The sequence below is a fragment of the Falco naumanni genome, chromosome 18, assembly GCF_017639655.2.
Source record: "Falco naumanni isolate bFalNau1 chromosome 18, bFalNau1.pat, whole genome shotgun sequence".
Classification (NCBI taxonomy): Eukaryota; Metazoa; Chordata; class Aves; order Falconiformes; family Falconidae; genus Falco; species Falco naumanni.
The window spans coordinates 1,059,385-1,077,052 of record NC_054071.1 but is presented as its reverse complement, the minus strand read 5'-3'; the positions used below and the strand labels follow the sequence as shown (position 1 = coordinate 1,077,052).

The window sequence follows — 17,668 nt, the reverse complement described above, 5'->3', positions numbered from 1 at the left end:
ACTGGCATCGCTGCCAGCCAATCGATTATCAATAAGGGTTCAAGATCCCGCCTCGCGCCACTGCGACCCTTGGTAGCCAGTAAGATGTTGAGAACCAGCACGGCCTCCCTCCGGGGCGGGGTCAAACGCAACGATAGGTTATCCCAGCCGGAGGGTGAGCGTCCGTTTGGAATGAAGGGAAAAGTGACCAATAGCAGACCGAAGAGGGCCAAACGGACGGGTGAGCTACCCAATAGACGCCTCAAACTCTAAGTGACAGGCAATGCAGGCAATCAGCACACAGTGGGCGGGATTCCCCGCGTGGCTTCCGTTCCCGTTGTGTGAGGGACTGAATCCCAAACGGCCTCCGCGCTGCTCCTGCTGCTGCCGGGGTCTGGAGCCGGGCCTGGGGGCGCGGCGCCGTACTGCGGCCTGCCCCGCTCCCCGCCACCCCTGCGGCCTCGCTGCGCCCCGGCCGGCCGCGCTGCCCCTCTCCCCTGGCCCGCCTCGCATCCCGCTCCCTTCGGTCGGGCCCATCCCTCCCCTCCGAGCCCAGCCCGGGCCGCTCCTCGGCCTCGCCCGCACCCCCCCTTGGCCCCGCCGCTGCCCGGGGCCCCCTCGGCCGAGCCATGTCGCTGCACGGGAAGCGGAAGGAGATCTACAAGTATGAGGCGCCCTGGACCGTGTACGCCATGAACTGGAGCGTCCGGCCGGACAAGCGGTTCCGTCTGGCGCTGGGAAGCTTCGTGGAGGAGTATAACAACAAGGTGGGGGGCGGGGGGGCCGGGGCAGAGCGGGCGGCGGGGGGAAGGGGTCAGCCTTCGTCATCCCGGCGGCTCCTCGGCGCCGGGCACGGCCCCTGCGGTCGGTGTGGCGGGGGGTGTCCTGCCCTGCCCGGCGCTGGGAGCTGTGCAGCGCCTTCAGGCGGGCCCTGCCGTGCTGCTGCTGGCCTAGATACAGGCTGGGCTCTTCCCTGCGGGGCTGCCGGGGGCAGGGGGAGCCCCGGGTGCTGCTGCTGGCCCTGCCCAGCCGGGAAGGCCCTGTGGCTTGAGCCTACCTGGCTGTTGGTTTTTCCCCTATGAGGGAAAGTTTATGCCCAGGACTAAAGTTTGCGTGCATATTGGATGCCTGCGACTCTGTTGGAAATGTGCTGATTCTTCTGATTTCTTGCTGTGGAGGACTTTCGTGCGGTAACTTTTTTTGTGTGAGTATGTAAACCACTTTCACTGATTCCTCAGTACCTTTACTCGGAGAACAAGGGTGTAATGAGGCATGAGATTATATTGTCAGTGTTTCCCTGCCAGATACAAGTGGAGAACCTTGCATTGGTAATAGAGCTTCCCCAAACGTGTGTGTAGTTATTTCTGAACAGCCTTCAGTGTGCTGGTCTGGTATCGTGAATTCATACAGGTAAAAAAGAGATGAGGAAGTGGACGTAGTTTCAGAGCATCCAGAAATTTGTATGAAACTAAAGGTTTTGCAGATAGCATGTGTGCTTTGTAGCTATTAAACAAGCTGTTGAATGGAGATGGCAGAAAACGCTGTCAGAAAAGTTGGTGTTGGGAATTGGGCTTTGTGCAAGGATATAATGAGAGGGAGTGACGGTGAGGCAGGGATGACATCTCTTAACAGTGGTTAAATTACTGCACTTCTACTGTGCACTTTGTAGTTCAGGCAGTATGAGTTGGCCGTGTGTGAGTTGTCTCCTTATGCTGGTGAGCACTGTGTTTGTTGTTCTGGGAATACTGCTGGGGAAAGGCAGGTCCCAGAGCTTGAAAACTTATAATTTGTTTTAAGACCAACTTGAAAATGTTTTTGTAGTCTGTACTCTGAGAAGGTAAAGTTACAAGTTTGCAAACGGCTTCTTGTTTGGAGGTGGTGGAATTGGTTAATAAGGGGGTATTCCTTAAGTTTGGACCATTCCCTGGGGTTGCTCTTGATTACAGTGTGATCAGGTCTGCTTTTCAGTTCAGTCTTCAAGTGCGAAGCAGTTGAGTCAGCCCCTCTCTTCTCTACCCTTTACACTGATGCTTGTTACAGACAAAAATCGTATAGGACTGTGTAAATTAGTGCTGTCTGTAAACATTCCCCAGGGCTTCTCTTGATCTCTGATGTTCAGGAATAACTACTCTTTTGGTTTCAGTCCGTGTAAGCACCACATGCTATGAGATCTATGTGGTGTAAAGAGATGGAAACTAATTGTATGGAGAATGAGATGCCAGTCTGAGTGCTGCTGCCATAAAAATAAAGGTGATGTATGATGGAAAATTAAACTTGTACAATAAATGCAGGGAAACATAACCTTCACTTTGCTGAGATGTTTTGCTGTGTCTCTGGTATTTCAGACTAACGTGGGTTTTTTGTTGGAGGGGTTTGTTGGTTGTGTGTGTGTGTGGTTTTCTAGTTCGGTGCTTTTTGTAGTGCTTTCAGTACAGCCTTCCTGTAGGAAGATGGTTAAGAGAGCAGTCTTTAGTCATTGCAAGTATTGTTATTGCTTAGGGTATTGGTGTTGGCCCTTTTACTCTGGGGACCAGAACAAGCTTGGGAGTGGTGGTTCATCTGCACTATCTTTATGGTGTCTTACTAGGACTCTTACACCTTTGAACCTTTTAGAGGATACTGAAGCATTCAGGGAATAGCTTCCTGCTCCAGCTTGGGAACTCTTGGACAGATACTGTACAGTTGTGTTAGGTACACGCTAGTTGTAAACTCCTTCAATTCCATCTTCTGTCCATGTAAGTGGTATAACTGAAGGAACAAGGAGAACTGAAGTTGGCCTGGTTAAGTAGTCCATAACATTGTGCTGCAAAGGGTCTGGAGCAGTTGGTTTTATAGCCTGACTTCTGGAGTAAGCATAAATTTAAAGTTTTTACACGGCATGTGTGAAAGCTTTGTCCTCTGCATAATTTGCCCTTCACCGTTGAGATGTTTTATATTGCCAGTTTCTGACATCAAAATACACTTACAGGTACCAGTGGCACTAATTAAAAGGATAATGAAAACTCATTTTCATTTCAACTTTCTCTTTGTACTCAAAATCTTGAGAAGTTCCTGACAAGCTCCAGTGTTTCTGTTCCTGATGTTGCAGTGGTTTATTCCAAATAACTGGTTTGCATCCTTACCCGTAATATGCTAAAAAAAAAAAGAAGTCAGGAATAGCAATTCTAGCTTTCTTAAATTCTAACCAAATAGGTGAATATACCTTTTCCTTATTACCCTTCTGGTTTAGGGTTTCTTTTAAAAAGGTGCCTTTAAAAAGACTTTGTGCACCAAGTGTTTGTTGCAGCAGAAGTCCTCACTGTGAGGGAATTATAGTGAAAGAAAGAGGAGAGATTCCTGTCTTGTTTGTCTCTGTGATTTTATATTTCTGTAGTAATTACCAGAGCTTGAAGTACCTATGATTTACATATATAAAATGGCTGTTTAAGCCTCTGTTTTGTGGGATACTCAAACCTATTGACTGCCAAACCCTAATTTAGTGCTATCCCAAATCCCCAGACGCTTCTAACCTCTGTCAGCCCCCGCGCTAACAGGCTGTATAGCATGCCAGAAAGCTACTTGCTGAGAACTGTTTGAATCCCAGAGGAGTTCTGTTTCAGCTTGTACACCTGTGCTGGTCAGAGTACTGGTACAAAAAGAGAGATGACTTGCTCCAGTTGGAAGAACTGAAATTATTTGAGGTAGTGTTTCCTGGAGTACTTGGGTTGGGAAACTGCTGTCAGCCTTTATAATGTCTCGGGGATCACTGGCATAACAGGAGGGAACAGAGGTGTTCATAAACCTCACTGTTAACACCGTCCTGCTGTTAACAGGCTCCTGACTGTGGCTTCATGGATCAGGAATGATACGTGGAAAACATCAGGAAAGGCTGATTTTGGGATCTACCTGTCAGACAAAACTGGAGTCCAGTTTAGAAAGCAGCAGAGGGTGGTGCTGTACTCTGCTCGCTTCTGTCACTGGAGCAGCCTGACAGATTATGACCACGTGCTTCCCAGGTTGCCACCTTTTCCTGAACAGTGCCTCGAATTGGAGAGCGTTCAGGGCTGTTGGTTTGTCAGAGGGTCATTTTTTTTTCTGTAAGGTTTAGAGTTGCAAAATAAAAAACTGATTGCATGTTGCAAATTAATTGGTGCAGAGAGATCTTTCTGATTGTACATGACCATAAAATAATTGCAAAATGTCATTCTTAGTAATTGCCAATTAGGTTAAAGGGATATAGGGTTTTCTAAAAAAAGTACTGTGAACTTTGCTGTTCCTCAAAGCATGCAAGAAGAAGTAAGCTGTTAGCAATTTCTGCTTTATTTAATTCTGGGTCTGAATCTTTTGGATTATTTTGGAAGAGAGATGTAATTTTTTAGAAGTTAAGGAACGCTGGTGAAAGGCATTTCTTGACTCAGATGCACTATTGCAATTAAGCCTTATGTTGCTGAAGGCTTGGATTATGATAGGGAAATCCACATCCAATTTTAGCATATCTTGATGTATTGGAGAAACAAATACATGTTTAGCATTCCTAGCCACCGTCATAGCATAATTGCAAAACTAATGCAGATTGAACACACTGGTCTTCATTTCCCCACTGGAACGAGTTACAGGTGGATGTAGAATGGTTCAAATTGTGTCCAGACTGACAGTTACTTTCCCGTTAGCATCACCTCAGTCTTCCCTGGGCTGCACTTCAGACACTCTGGGCAGTGGCTGGCAGCAGCCGCAAATATTGTCTTACTTGCAGGAGGGAGACATGGGGCTCTAATATAATCAGCATCCTGAAAAGAATTCCAGCGTTCCATCCCCTTATGTTCAGCCTGCACAAGGGGATGAATGGAGGGATTCTGTAATCACTGTATGTGATCAAGTCCGAAGAGAAGAGTCATACCTTTGACTATGCTGAGCTAGGAAAGAATAGAGCTTCTCAAGCAGTATTTTCTGCTTCTGCTCCTGTCTCTGGGCAGACCAGTGCCTCCTGCTCGGGGTTATCGCAGGCTGCTGCTGGGTCTGACAGTCGGTGTCAGACACCTGATCTTCACCAGCTGCCAGGAGCTCTAGTGTTGCTAATGCAATTCTTGTTCTCTAACCTGGCTTGCACCAAAAAAATGTCAGAGATCACAAAGATAGTGAGTTGCTACATAGTCACTGCTTTTTCTTCAGATCTGAGGAAGGGTTAAATACAAAAATGCAGCACAGGAATATATAAATTCACACCAATAAAAGTGGGCTCTTTGCTGTTTGAGATTTGCTTCTGGTTACGAGTATGTTGATTGCTTTATGTTGGCTTAATACACTCATATTGAGCTGAAAACAGCATAAGCAAAGGAGAAGAAATGATTAGAGGTCATTTGTCTTCTGATTCTGACCTTGCCACAAGATTTTCTATCACCAAGGACAATTTGCTTCCTTTGTAAAATCCGCTTAGTATTTCTGATCCCTAAAGGAGCTATTTGTCAATCACTTCAGAAGACTGGGAGATTCTTGACTGATTCATACTAGAGTGTGAAGTATAATAAGAAGTAGCTGTAATACGGCGAGCGCCAGGCAAATACGCTGTTTTTGCATACTTGGATATGTCTTTTAGGGTTTGTTATGGGGTGAAAAGGATGGATCTTCTCATTGTGGCGGGGCGCAAGGTTTGCATTTGTTAAGAGCATCTCTAAATGGGTTCATAACTGCTTATGTTGCAGTTTAATATTCACTGAAGCATTTGTTGGTTTTCTCTTGCGCGGAAAAAAACACAGTGGATTTCCAATCTGGTTCAGATGTGTAGTTTATTAACTAAAGTGCTTATCCCAGAATATTTAGGATTTTTCCAGATAAACATCTTAGGAAAAAGTCCATTAAGCTACTGTTTCCAGGAGGAAGCTGCTGTGTGGAAAGTACTAGGAAGTTCCTACTGTGAGCAGCTTACAAATAATTGTAGTGAGCTGTCCTCATAATGTTTGTGTTTGACCAGCATGTAACACAGTGGGGCTTTCATCCTGTTTAGGTCTTGCAGTCACTGCTGGATTAAACACATCCTCCCAGCACCATATTGTTCTCTGAACACTTTCTGACATGTCAATATTTTTCTAATAACATAATGTCTGGGACTTGAAGCATTACTTCAGGTGTTGTCATGACCAAGCTATGTGAAGATAGTTTCTTGTTTGCTCTGTCTTGCATCACACTCACAACTGGGTGAGTTAGCCCTTCCCACTGTCACGTTACTGTGCAAAAAACCTAATTTGGAATTCAGTTACCCAGAATCTTTCAGCAGGCCTCTTTCTTGGGCTTTTCACACAAAACATTTTAAGAATTATGTAAATATTTTAGCTTTCCTATTCTTCTTTTAAGTCTGAATTCTATTTTACTTTCCAACTCTGTGATGTGATTAATCTGTATCTTAATTTTGTGCAGTTGTGACAGAATGTTTTAGGTAATGTGATGCTGAAAAGAGTTTGATAGCTAGTTGACATGATCTGTCACAATCTGCAGGGTCATGGCCAAGAATTCCATGATATGGGCTTTAATTGTGGGTGGTTGTTGTGCAGACTACAGCTTGTCCTGCTCTCTGAAGATGACATTGTCGGCATCAGTTCAGTTAAAGATTAGTTGGAATAATGTTTGTGCAGTTTAAGTATGATTTAAACTAGGCTTTGCAGTGTGGAAAAGAGAAGGGTGGTCTTTAATCCTTTAGGACTGGATTTCAGTTCATTTGAGATCGTCTCTTCAAAGTAAAGCACTGTGGTGATTATATATACTTCACTTGCTTACATGCCCCAGCTAGGAAGCAAAGCTTTAACGATTTCTCGTTCCATTCACATGATGGTTCTTTTATTTTGTCCTTGAGGTTACAGTAGGTGTCCTTCTGAAATACACTCAGTCCTAATGCTTTTGTTATACATTAGTATTTTGATAAAACGCTTTTTTTTTAAATATGGCTTCCTACAGGTGCAGCTTGTTGGTTTGGATGAAGAGAGCTCAGAATTCATTTGCAGAAACACCTTTGATCACCCCTACCCTACCACAAAGCTTATGTGGATCCCAGACACCAAGGGAGTGTATCCAGACCTGTTGGCAACCAGTGGTGACTATCTGCGAGTGTGGAGAGTGAGTAAACCCTCCCTAGAAAAAGATGAACCATGATATTTATTGTGTTGCGTGCTGATCTCATTTTCACTCCAGATTTTTTGAAGTGAGATACTTTCCTTTCAGGAAGTCTTGCCCTTGCTCTACAGTGTGGGGGTTAAGACATAAAATCAAGTCAGAGTACTTGATAATTTGTTTTCTTAACTGCAATAATGTGACTAAAGACGAAGACTGTAGGAGAAGCCGAATTATCATGGTAGTTGCTATTTCAGTCGCCTTATTAAAGATAGAGATGGTGATTGTGTTTTCCAGAGCTTTAGGATGTGAAGCTGAGAGGAGAGGAACCCAGGATTAACACCTTAAGTTTTGGAAGTGCAGGGGGAACAAGACATGTGATGTTGCTATTTTAAGTCAGGTGTTTCACTTTTTCTAAAGGTGGGTGAAACAGAGACCCGGCTGGAGTGTTTGCTGAACAATAACAAGAACTCTGATTTCTGTGCTCCACTAACATCATTTGACTGGAATGAAGTGGATCCTTACCTTCTAGGTGAGACTGACAAAATGACTCGTTTTCAGTATGGAAAAGATAACGTGTTTGAATTTAGTCAGGTGGAGTCTGGGCTGTGACTGACTGCTGTGTCGTTGCGTGCCCACTGGGTAATCTGATAACCAGTGGACAAACTTCTACATTATAGAAATTGCCATTCTATTAGATTATAAATAAAATGAAAAAAAAATACTGAGAAGCTTATGGAAACTATTTTTTGCATGGAAAGGTGCCGTGTCCAGTACAGAGTGGGTCACTTAAGCTGGGCTAGGGATGTTCTGTATTTGCAGATAGGGAGTCTCAGCCTTCAGGACCGGTGAGCTGTTGTTGTAGTTCAAAGTGATCATGTAACTGAACTCCTGTGACTTATTTCAGTGTGTTCTGGAGTGCATAGAAAACTGTGTACCAAGCTTTGTCTTTTGTGAAGCCATTTCAGCAGCAGTAGCAAAGCCAGGAACCCTTAATTCAGTCGGAGTAGGGAGCTGAATGCTTAAGGTTTAGTTATAGCCTGTGGGACAAATTGTGAATCCAAGATGACTGATCCAGCAGAGGTTTGTTTCCCAGAAGAGTACAGCCATTTATGTCAGGGAGATTTGCCCAGAGATTAACGATGATAATATGTCTTAGTAAATGTTTACTACATGATTTATTTTTTGTGTTGCATCTCTCATATCTTTAGAGCTTTACTGCTAGCCCCACCTTCAGTCCACAGGAATAATCAATTAATAATACACTATCGCAACAGTATGATTGAATTTTGGTTTTGACATGCACATGAGACTTCCAGGGTGGGAAGGTTCATCTCAGAGTTGTGTCAGGCTTCTGAATAAATTGAAGTAGACATGAGCTATTTACACTTTATTCCTGTGTGGAAGACTATTTCTGAGCTAAAAGGTTTGGGTCATTTAAATGCATGGTAGAGTTTTAGCTGTTTGACATTCTTGATTTTAATTGTATGCTGTTCTTGTAGCTATTTTGATCTGTAGATGTTGGGGAATATTAATCCAGTAAGTGATTAAATAATTTGTGATAATTTTGCTAACAGAAGTGGTTTTGTTTCAGGTACCTCTAGTATTGACACAACCTGCACTATTTGGGGTCTGGAGACAGGACAGGTTCTGGGAAGAGTAAACCTGGTCTCTGGCCATGTGAAGACCCAGCTTATTGCACATGACAAAGAGGTGACCTGTTTTTTGATTGTTTATGTTGCATATTTTTTAAGCAGTAGAAAAGGAACAGAACTCTTTTTTTTTTTTTTTTTTTTTCCCTTGAAAAATCTAATGATCCAAAAAAGTAATTTATTTACAATTAAGATAAACTGCTTTGAGTACCAAACTAATTAAAACTACATTATTGGCTATCAGAACTACCCAGTTTATTCATCATAGAATCTGGACTTAAATATGCTTGTTTTGCTAGATTATGCTGCAGAATATTTTAGGAAAATGAGGTAAAATGCCAAACCGGAATTGAAATGAACTACATATCAAAGGCAATAAACAACTTGCAGGGTTCTTTCATTTTAACATAATATTACTTTTCGGCAATTAATATTAAAAAAAAAATCTCAGTCGGGGAAATTGATATGTTTAGTTTCAGTGAGTGGTCCTATAATGATGTAATCCTTTATTTTTTTCTCCTTTTTGGCAAGTGTGATAACTAAAAACTTGCTAGGAACATCAAGTATTTGACAGAATGTGTTGCAACTACATCTGCTATCCAGATGTAAAACCCATTTTACAGGGAATTAGGAGGCAGTGTGCTCTCTAAAACTAAGGCTGTTTTTCCCTCTGTCCTGTTGCTGAGCAGGTGTATGACATAGCGTTTAGCCGCGCAGGTGGTGGGAGAGATATGTTTGCTTCAGTTGGTGCAGATGGCTCAGTGAGGATGTTTGATCTCCGTCATCTGGAACACAGCACCATAATTTATGAGGACCCACAGCACCATCCGTTGCTTCGTCTCTGCTGGAATAAGCAGGATCCCAACTATCTTGCTACAATGGCCATGGACGGCATGGAGGTAAGGCTGCAGCTCATCTTCTGTAGGTACTAATGGTTGTGATTATTTTGGGAGGTGGCTTGGAACTGATTAGTAGTCAGTTCTTTAAGGAGGCAGTGTCGGTACCTGAACTGGAATACGATTAAGGACAAATTTTTAGTATGCTAACTTCATTAGGATTTAAAGAAATAACTTTGGCATTATAAACTTGAAAATCTCTGTAGCTCGTATATATTGCAGCTGATTTTTAAGAGGGGTCTGTGAGCCAGCTGGGCAGTAGTTTTCGCACAAAATCTTAACTGCAAGCGTTTTAGTCACCTTGCTCTTTCTTGGTTCAGCACACAAGGCAGTGTATCTTAGTCTGTCACCTGTGCTGCTTCAGGGAAGCACAATTCATTTGCCCTTGCTGCATGACTCACAAGCCCTCCCTGTGAGGTCTGACTCCTTTTGAGATACAGCGCATTGACCAGGTAGAAAGCTATTCTTTGAGAACAGTGTTTGCTTGCCAACTGCATCTTTTAGGAAAGGCCTGAATTTTGTAGCCTTAGCTCAAAATATTTGGTTTTCTGAAGAAACAAATAAAAAAAGGCAGGTTAATAATTTAGTTGGTTTTTTGTTTTGTTCCTGAAGGTCGTGATTCTAGATGTCAGAGTTCCCTGCACTCCTGTTGCCAGGTTAAACAACCACAGAGCATGTGTAAATGGAATTGCTTGGGCACCGCATTCTTCCTGCCATATTTGTACAGCAGGTAAGTGCAATCCATCCCGATCTAGCTGCCTTGGTGAATCTCTGAGAGTCTTTCACTGCGTTTGCAAGATCCTCTGTCTCCAAAACTTTATGCAGTTCTCTGCCTGCCTTTTGCTAATAAATACCTGTGGTTTAGAAGCCCTTTATTAGTGACTTCCCTAAAATTTTTGTGGAAGTAGACACCTACTAGAACTTACTGTGTGGAAGCAGTGAGCCCAGTGCCCAAGCTATGCATCTGCTTTGGCTAGGGTATATTGTTTTAATGCTCCTTAGTTTTTTGCAATCTAGTTATTAGACGGTTTCAAATGGTGTGAGTTCCACTGATGATTTGTTTTTCAGTTTTGTCCCGGATAATGTATAATGATCCAAGTTTATTTTGTTGGAGCATAGTTGTATCATTGTATCTGTGGCTTGAGTACTCATCTGGATGGCAACAGCCATATCCTATCTAGCTTCTTGGACTATATGCCTGTTAGTAGCCATGTATGGGGATCTCGTTATACTTTGATTCTACCTCCAACTTTCTCTTCCATTTGCAGCGGATGACCATCAGGCTCTCATCTGGGATATTCAGCAAATGCCTCGTGCCATTGAGGACCCTATCTTGGCCTATACAGCAGAGGGAGAAATCAACAATGTACAGTGGGCATCAACTCAGCCAGACTGGATAGCTATCTGCTACAACAACTGCCTGGAGATTTTGAGAGTGTAACATGACTGCTTCATGCCACACTGAGGCAGGGCTGTATAATTTCCCCTCCCCTCTAAAGTAAGAACAACACAAGTCAAGTGGCCAGTATCTGTTGTTGCTTTGCATCTACTGTTACAAGAAACTGTTACAAGAATCAATGGCAGGTGTCTCCTGTCCCTCCAAGACTCTAAAATGCAGAGACGTACTGAGCCTCTTGGACCTTCTGAGTTCTGGTTTCCTTTATTATTTTTTTTCCCCTCAGTAAAAGTTCTGTATATTTGTTTGTTGACTGTATTAATAAGCTTGCAGGCTTTTAAGTTGCTGCATATGTCCATGTGTTTGTCGGCCAGCTGAGGCAGCACATCAACTAGTTTAATAGATGCAGGTGCAAAACAAGGTGGGGGAAAAAGACACTGATGTTAACAGCCACCTTGACAGGAATCTTTATCATTCCTGTTGTTGCTGCCTCTAAACTGTTTAAACATTTGTATGGGTTTTATATATTGGGCTAACTTTCTATTGAGTAAGGTTTTTCTCCCTAATTCTTACTTTTGATATGTGATCCACTTCCATATGCCCAAAGCAGGATCTGTTTGTTGATACAAATCACAGTAACACTGCAGGCTCCCTGGCGGTAAAGGCCTGCCAGAATTAACTGTTGCCTTGGCTCTCGAAACCTGGTTACCTGGGCAGAATTTTGTGGTGCTGTAAAGTACAAGTACTTGTTGCACAATTTCTTTACACTTTTCTGATGCTAGAGGCAGTTGTTACTATGGTAGGCCTTATTTTTAAATTATAACTGAATTTGTGTGTATCCTGCAGTTGTGTTAGCTAACAGAATGGTTATAGGTTTCTGAAAGAAAATACGTGCATGACTTAAGCTCCCAGGAGATAAACAACAACTGAAAAAATGGGATTTGTAACAAATTTGGCATTGAAACTTCCAATCAAATTATTTCCCCTCAGAAGACTTACTATCTAAATCAAAATAAAATGGTTTCACACTTTGTAGCTTGCTTGATTAGCAAATAATATGAGCAAGATTTTGTGGTTAGCCTGTACCTTGGAACTTCTTTGCATTTGGCCTGTGTTCCTGGGAGTTCTTGAAAGGAGTGCAAAGCAATCTTTTTTTTTTTTTCCAGAGTGTATGTGCTTTGTACTGTCAGGTCTTGTTGAATGAGCAAGATGAGTTGGAAAAGCTGGTCCGCTATCCAAATGAAAGCTGTTTATCTGAAAGAAATTATTCCCTAATGCAATGCACTAAGATGGATTTAAAAGGAAAGAAACCGCACCACTGAGGATAAGGTTTGGCACTTGTCGTCTTCATATCTTTTGGGGATGTGCCCAAGGGCTTCTGTTTCTGTTTTGGATAGCGGATTGCCCTATGATAATACTTGTCAATCAAAGCTGAGCAGATTAGGCAAGATAAAAATCTCCGTTGAAGTCTTAATATAACATAGCTACTCGGATGAATGCTCCGCTGTACTCTCCCGATGAAGACGTGACAACCATAGCTGGTCTGTAAGGGTATACCAGCTGAGTTTTGATGTAAATGTCAGAAACTATCAAGATTGTCTTTCCACTTAATGAGTGTTCACCTGCAACTGGAGGCAGCTTTATAAATAGTAGGACACTGGCAAACTCGAATCTTGTCAGTTTATGCAGGAAAGGCAAGTTGGGAAAGCAATTTCTGTGAAACAGTGCAGCTGACACTGAAAGCACTGTCAAATACAGACAGAACCTGAGGAGTTTTGTCATTCTGGATGTATGGAAATACTCTTCTACAGGCTGCTTCTCAATGTGGAGCTCAGAAAAGCAGTGCCTTCTGAATTTGATAGGAATTCATTAGGGACAGCTTTAGTCCATCGCTCCTTTTAATATCAGAGAACCAAGAGACTCTAACGCGGTTCAGGCTCGTGTTTTGTCAGTCATATTCTGTGTTCAGTTGTGGGATTTTTGACGGAAAGCTTGATTTCTCTTGAAGGTCGTTTTTTCCTATTAGCAGCAGTGCTGAGAGTAGTGTGTTCTGCAGACAGATTTCATCTAGATGTCAGAACAGCATTAGCCAAACTATTAGGTTATCACTTTTTACAATAGCACTTCATCTTAAATCGGAAAATACTTATGCAGAATGAAGTGAAAATTAGGATTTTCATAGCAGAAGCATACAGTGGCATTCACAGCTTTATAGAAGTTGTATAGACGGCGTGACTAAAAGATGAATGCATCTCTTGCATTAGCTTAAAAATGCATCTTTTGCAACTGTAGAATTGTGCTTTAAAAGAGACATGAGATAATTCAGTTGGAAGTGAAGTCACTAGAAGACTCCATAGGCTATACTAAATGGCAAATACAGTTTATTTCTAGAGGAATACAATCTCTTACACTAAGATGATGAGAAGAGAGCATGTATAAAGGGACTAATAGCCTGAATAGTCAGGTAGCTTTTGCTACTGTTGGAAAACAATCCTGTTATGAACCTGAATAGGATCCAGTGTTAGTTCTTCCATCCGTAAAACTGCTTGGTTGTGGAATTGGGTGCTCATTCCAAACTCATCAAAAGCAAGTGAAAGAAACTTGTAGGCTCCAGTGGATTCTAAATAAAGCCTATATCCTGTTTGTTTAGCCAGTTGGGGTTCCTTCTGGATCTACAACATATTGCTTTGGGCATAATCCATTGTCATTCTTCATCTGAAATTACATTTTAAATCACCAGAGGCTGTTTTGGAACAGGGAAATGCTACCTAAAATAGCTTCTTTTCAAAGAAGTCACTTGAAAGGTTAATGACTGAAAAGACATGAAAATCCTCCTGGGTGAGATGTTCTGTAGTGCAAATGGCACTTCCATATAGAGAAGGAAGGAAGAGACTTTGGTGCCCTTTTGCCAGCACCTGCTGACACAGCGGCAGGGAGCTAACAGTTTACTTGCTGGTTCAAGTTTATTTGACAGATAAAATAAAACCCTGAGACTTGTCACTGCAGCCCATGAATCAGAAGATAGCTCATCACATTTCACCTGCTGAACATGCAGTTACGTTGGGTGTGAAGCCCCTGTAAGCATGGTCTTTCCCAAAGCTTATGAAGGTAAATACTTTGATATTTGAATTCAGTTATTTTGTGCTTATTGCACAAACACAGGATGCAGAGCAACTGCTTTCAAATGCATCGTGTTCCTTGAGTATAAAGTGACATTAAGGAAAAAGTGAGCTTCAGTGATGTTAGCAAAGCAGAAAATATTGTGCTGTTGTTGGTACAGGCAAGACTGATTCTGGGACAGAAAAATTTTTCTCTCACTTAAGTAGTTCTGTATCACTTTTCCAGTCAATTAATTCAAGATACTAAGCTATTGTTTGGTTGTTATGTTGTGTTTAAACCAAGCTTTCTGTAGATGCCTACTATCATGTGGAGAACCTGTTGCTAGTGTATTGTCTCTCAACCAGGAGATCTTGATCATGTAAAAGTTAGTAGTGAGGTAAAAACCTACAGAAGATAAGTTGGATGTCAATTTAGTGTGTAGTATGCCAACTCTGTTAATTGTCAAAGTGAAATGGGCTATCGTAGGTTGCATCTTTGGGAATTGTACTTCTGTGTGCCGGGATCTAAAAAGCAAGGATTTGAGTGCTTTGACAATCTATTTAGAAAGAAAGCACCGTGGTTTCAAAGAATGATATGGAAGGAGACTTATAATACAGGTTGTTCCTTATGGAACCTTGAAATGTACTTAACGGGGGAGGCATTGCCTCTCATAAGTCAAAGTTAATGATCCTTTCAAAACTTAGCTGTAATTACTCTCCTGAATGTTCTGGATAATAGTAAAAAGGTCTATTTTTGCCTGGTGTTGCAGTGAGAAAGCTGCATCAGCCTCAATTGTAGATCACTGCCTGCCAGAGACTAGGTGAGGGGAGGAGTCTGATATATTGGAATTCACAGATGCTCTTGTGCTTGTAAATGAAGAAAGCTGAGTGTGTCTGTTTTGTTCTCTTGCAGATGGCACTTTAACAAATATATTTTTGGTGAGATAGGAGGAGAGTCATTTTTTCCTCAGCCCTTTTATGGTAGGCATTTGTCTGTGTTTTGTATAACATGTTTAATACAACTCACCAAAATGCTAAACTGGCTGTGGTTGTCAATACCTAGTGAACCCTCCCCTGTTTCTACTGAACACCAAAAATGTGAGCACTTGACAATACCGTTAATGTTAAACTGAAGCTCTGTATTCTGAGACTGACACAATCGTGCAAGGCCAGCCCAAGTAAGGTAGTGCTGCTTGTCACCCAGGGAGTGAGTCCCTCTTGCTTAGAAGCTTGGTGGTGTTCGGGAATCGTCTTTTCTACCATCTCAGCATGATGGCAGTAGGGGCAGGTTGGTTGTGTAAAGTTGTAGCTGGATTCTTTGGGTAACTTACTTTTGTGACAGGAAAAAAATGCAGCTGCCGTCTGTAAATTCACACAACCTAAATTCATTAACTTACCAGTTCCTTATGTTAGCAGTGGTTTAACTCTTTCAGGACATACTGAAAAGGATGAATGGCAGCAAGGATAAGCTCTTGGCTCGATAGATTGCACGCTTACAGTTCCATCAAAGTACTGAAGGGTTTAGTTTTCCCATTGCCGGTTAGCAAAATGGTCCTACCACCTCAAATCCACACTGTTATCCTGTCAGTTAAGACAAGTTCTCTCTGATAAGTGTTTCCTGCTTTTTTGCTGTCAGAGCAGGCCTGTATTTATTGTACAGCGGACATTAAAAGGAAATGTCCAAAATTAGTTCTGGAATGGGCAAGGTACTGTCAACTACATCCCCGTTTCTCTTGATCTTTGCAGAGAATCCAGGGGATAAATTGTATATGGCACTTAAAGAGCACTTTCTCATGCTTCCTTAGAGATGCAGCTGTATTTCCCTCTGCTTACCCAAGAAGAGTCAGAAACATCTCATTCTCAAGGATATTGAGAGGAGTTTAGTGTGTGCCTGGCTCCTTTTGGTTTTTTAGGAAGAGATCTCCAGAACTTTCGATCAGCACCTTTCACCAGCACTAAAGAACAGTAATTAAAAATGCAACTAAATACCAGTCACTGTATGCTCATCTAGTGATTCATGGCAGACTCCAGGAGCAAAGGTATTTGTGAGACCGGCTTGCTGCTGCCTGATTTCAAGTAACTGTCTGCCCCGCATCTCGGTGGCCTTTTGTGAAGCCTCTGATACTCAGCATCGAGCTAGAATTTCCATAATCATAAAAATAAATAATAATAAAAAATATCTATGTGGCTTCCATTAAGTTTATTTCTTTTCAGAATATCGTAACAAAATGAAGAAATAAGCTATTTCCTGAAAAAATGTTGTGGCCATGAGTAGGTGTAAGCCTGGGTTACAGCTCTCATCCCTTGGAGTTGGCTTTCCTGTTTGCAAGATGTTTGACTCGCAAGCCCCCTCTGTTAAGAGACGAGGATCGGTCTGTCGAATCTGAACAAAGGCAGAAATGCAAGAACCAGTGAATGCAAGAGTCCTAGTACAGCTGAGAAGCGATGTGTTGCTTTTTTTGACAACCTGGTAAATATGAATTATGAAATCTACTATTTAAAAGGAACCTTTTTTTTTCCTAAAACTTGGGTTGCTAGCCGTGTAAAATGTAATTTAAATCTGTTGCGCCGAAGCATTTTTCTTACCAATAGTCAAGTAGGAGATGTTTACTTTTATGTGTGTTTTCCCTTCTGCTCTTCCCATTCACAGTCCCGTTGTGGTAATTTCCTGAAGGTGTAATCTTTGTAGCATGATTGTACAAACATCCATATAAGATTCCTGACTTCTTGTTCTCACTAAAATATGTTAAAGCAATAGTAGTTTTACTTCTGTCCTTCTTTTCTCCACCTTCCGTATTGAGATTTGCAACTTCGCTACTATACTGTCCTAGAGGAATCCTAGTATCCTGCTATTCAACAGACTTATGTTGTTGATATGGATAACTGCAGTGTCCCTATATTCCTTTATTTTTATGGAGAAAATACAAAAGGTTTTGTTACAATGGATTTTAACACCTGAGTCATGGAACCATATTGTTGAAACTCTGTAAATTTTAAGGCAATTTTCTGAAATCGCTTGAAAGTGGAATGTTGCATCCTTTTATGCTATTTCCTGCTTCCTATGTAGTTTTATTCAGATTTTTTAACCTTCTTTCTAAGTTTCAGCCTCCTGTGTATTAGGTACAGTATTTTCTGCCTTTCATACTTTGTAATAAAAATGGAACATTTGTAGATTGACTGCAGTTCACTGTGTGGTGAGTTTAAAAACTGGTACCTGTGGGGTTGAGCAGGGAACTACTTCAAATAAGCTTCATCTAACCGGCGTGAAGTTTATTGCTGTAACAGGAGAGGGTGATTGCTTCATCTTGTCTCTGCAAAACTGGTGAAGTGTATTGATCTCTCATCCTACTGCTATCCAAACAAACTTGATAATTCTAGCTGCTCTAAGTCGCGAGTTACCCTGAATAATTATGTTGTTAGGAACTCTGTCACAACAGAACTTGAACAGAATGGCTCATGTGAGTGTACTTTAAATATTTGCTTTCTTAAAACAAACCTGCTATGGGGTCTCTGTATACTAGCGTTGTTTGTGCTTATGTTTCCCAGCTTCTTTGTGTAGTGCTTATTCCC

The 17,668-nt window shown here is 41.9% G+C and overlaps 1 protein-coding gene across 1 annotated transcript; it reads left to right on the top strand.

The window, feature by feature from the left end:
* The first annotated feature begins 298 nt into the window (after positions 1-298).
* DCAF7 (DDB1 and CUL4 associated factor 7) lies at positions 299-17,275 on the top strand. Its single transcript, XM_040617348.1, has 7 exons — positions 299-746; positions 6,904-7,062; positions 7,477-7,588; positions 8,651-8,769; positions 9,398-9,607; positions 10,217-10,334; positions 10,873-17,275. Exons 1-7 carry the CDS (start codon positions 609-611, stop codon positions 11,043-11,045), a joined length of 1,029 nt encoding a protein of 342 aa, XP_040473282.1. The 5' UTR covers positions 299-608; the 3' UTR covers positions 11,046-17,275.
* The last annotated feature ends 393 nt before the right edge of the window (positions 17,276-17,668 follow it).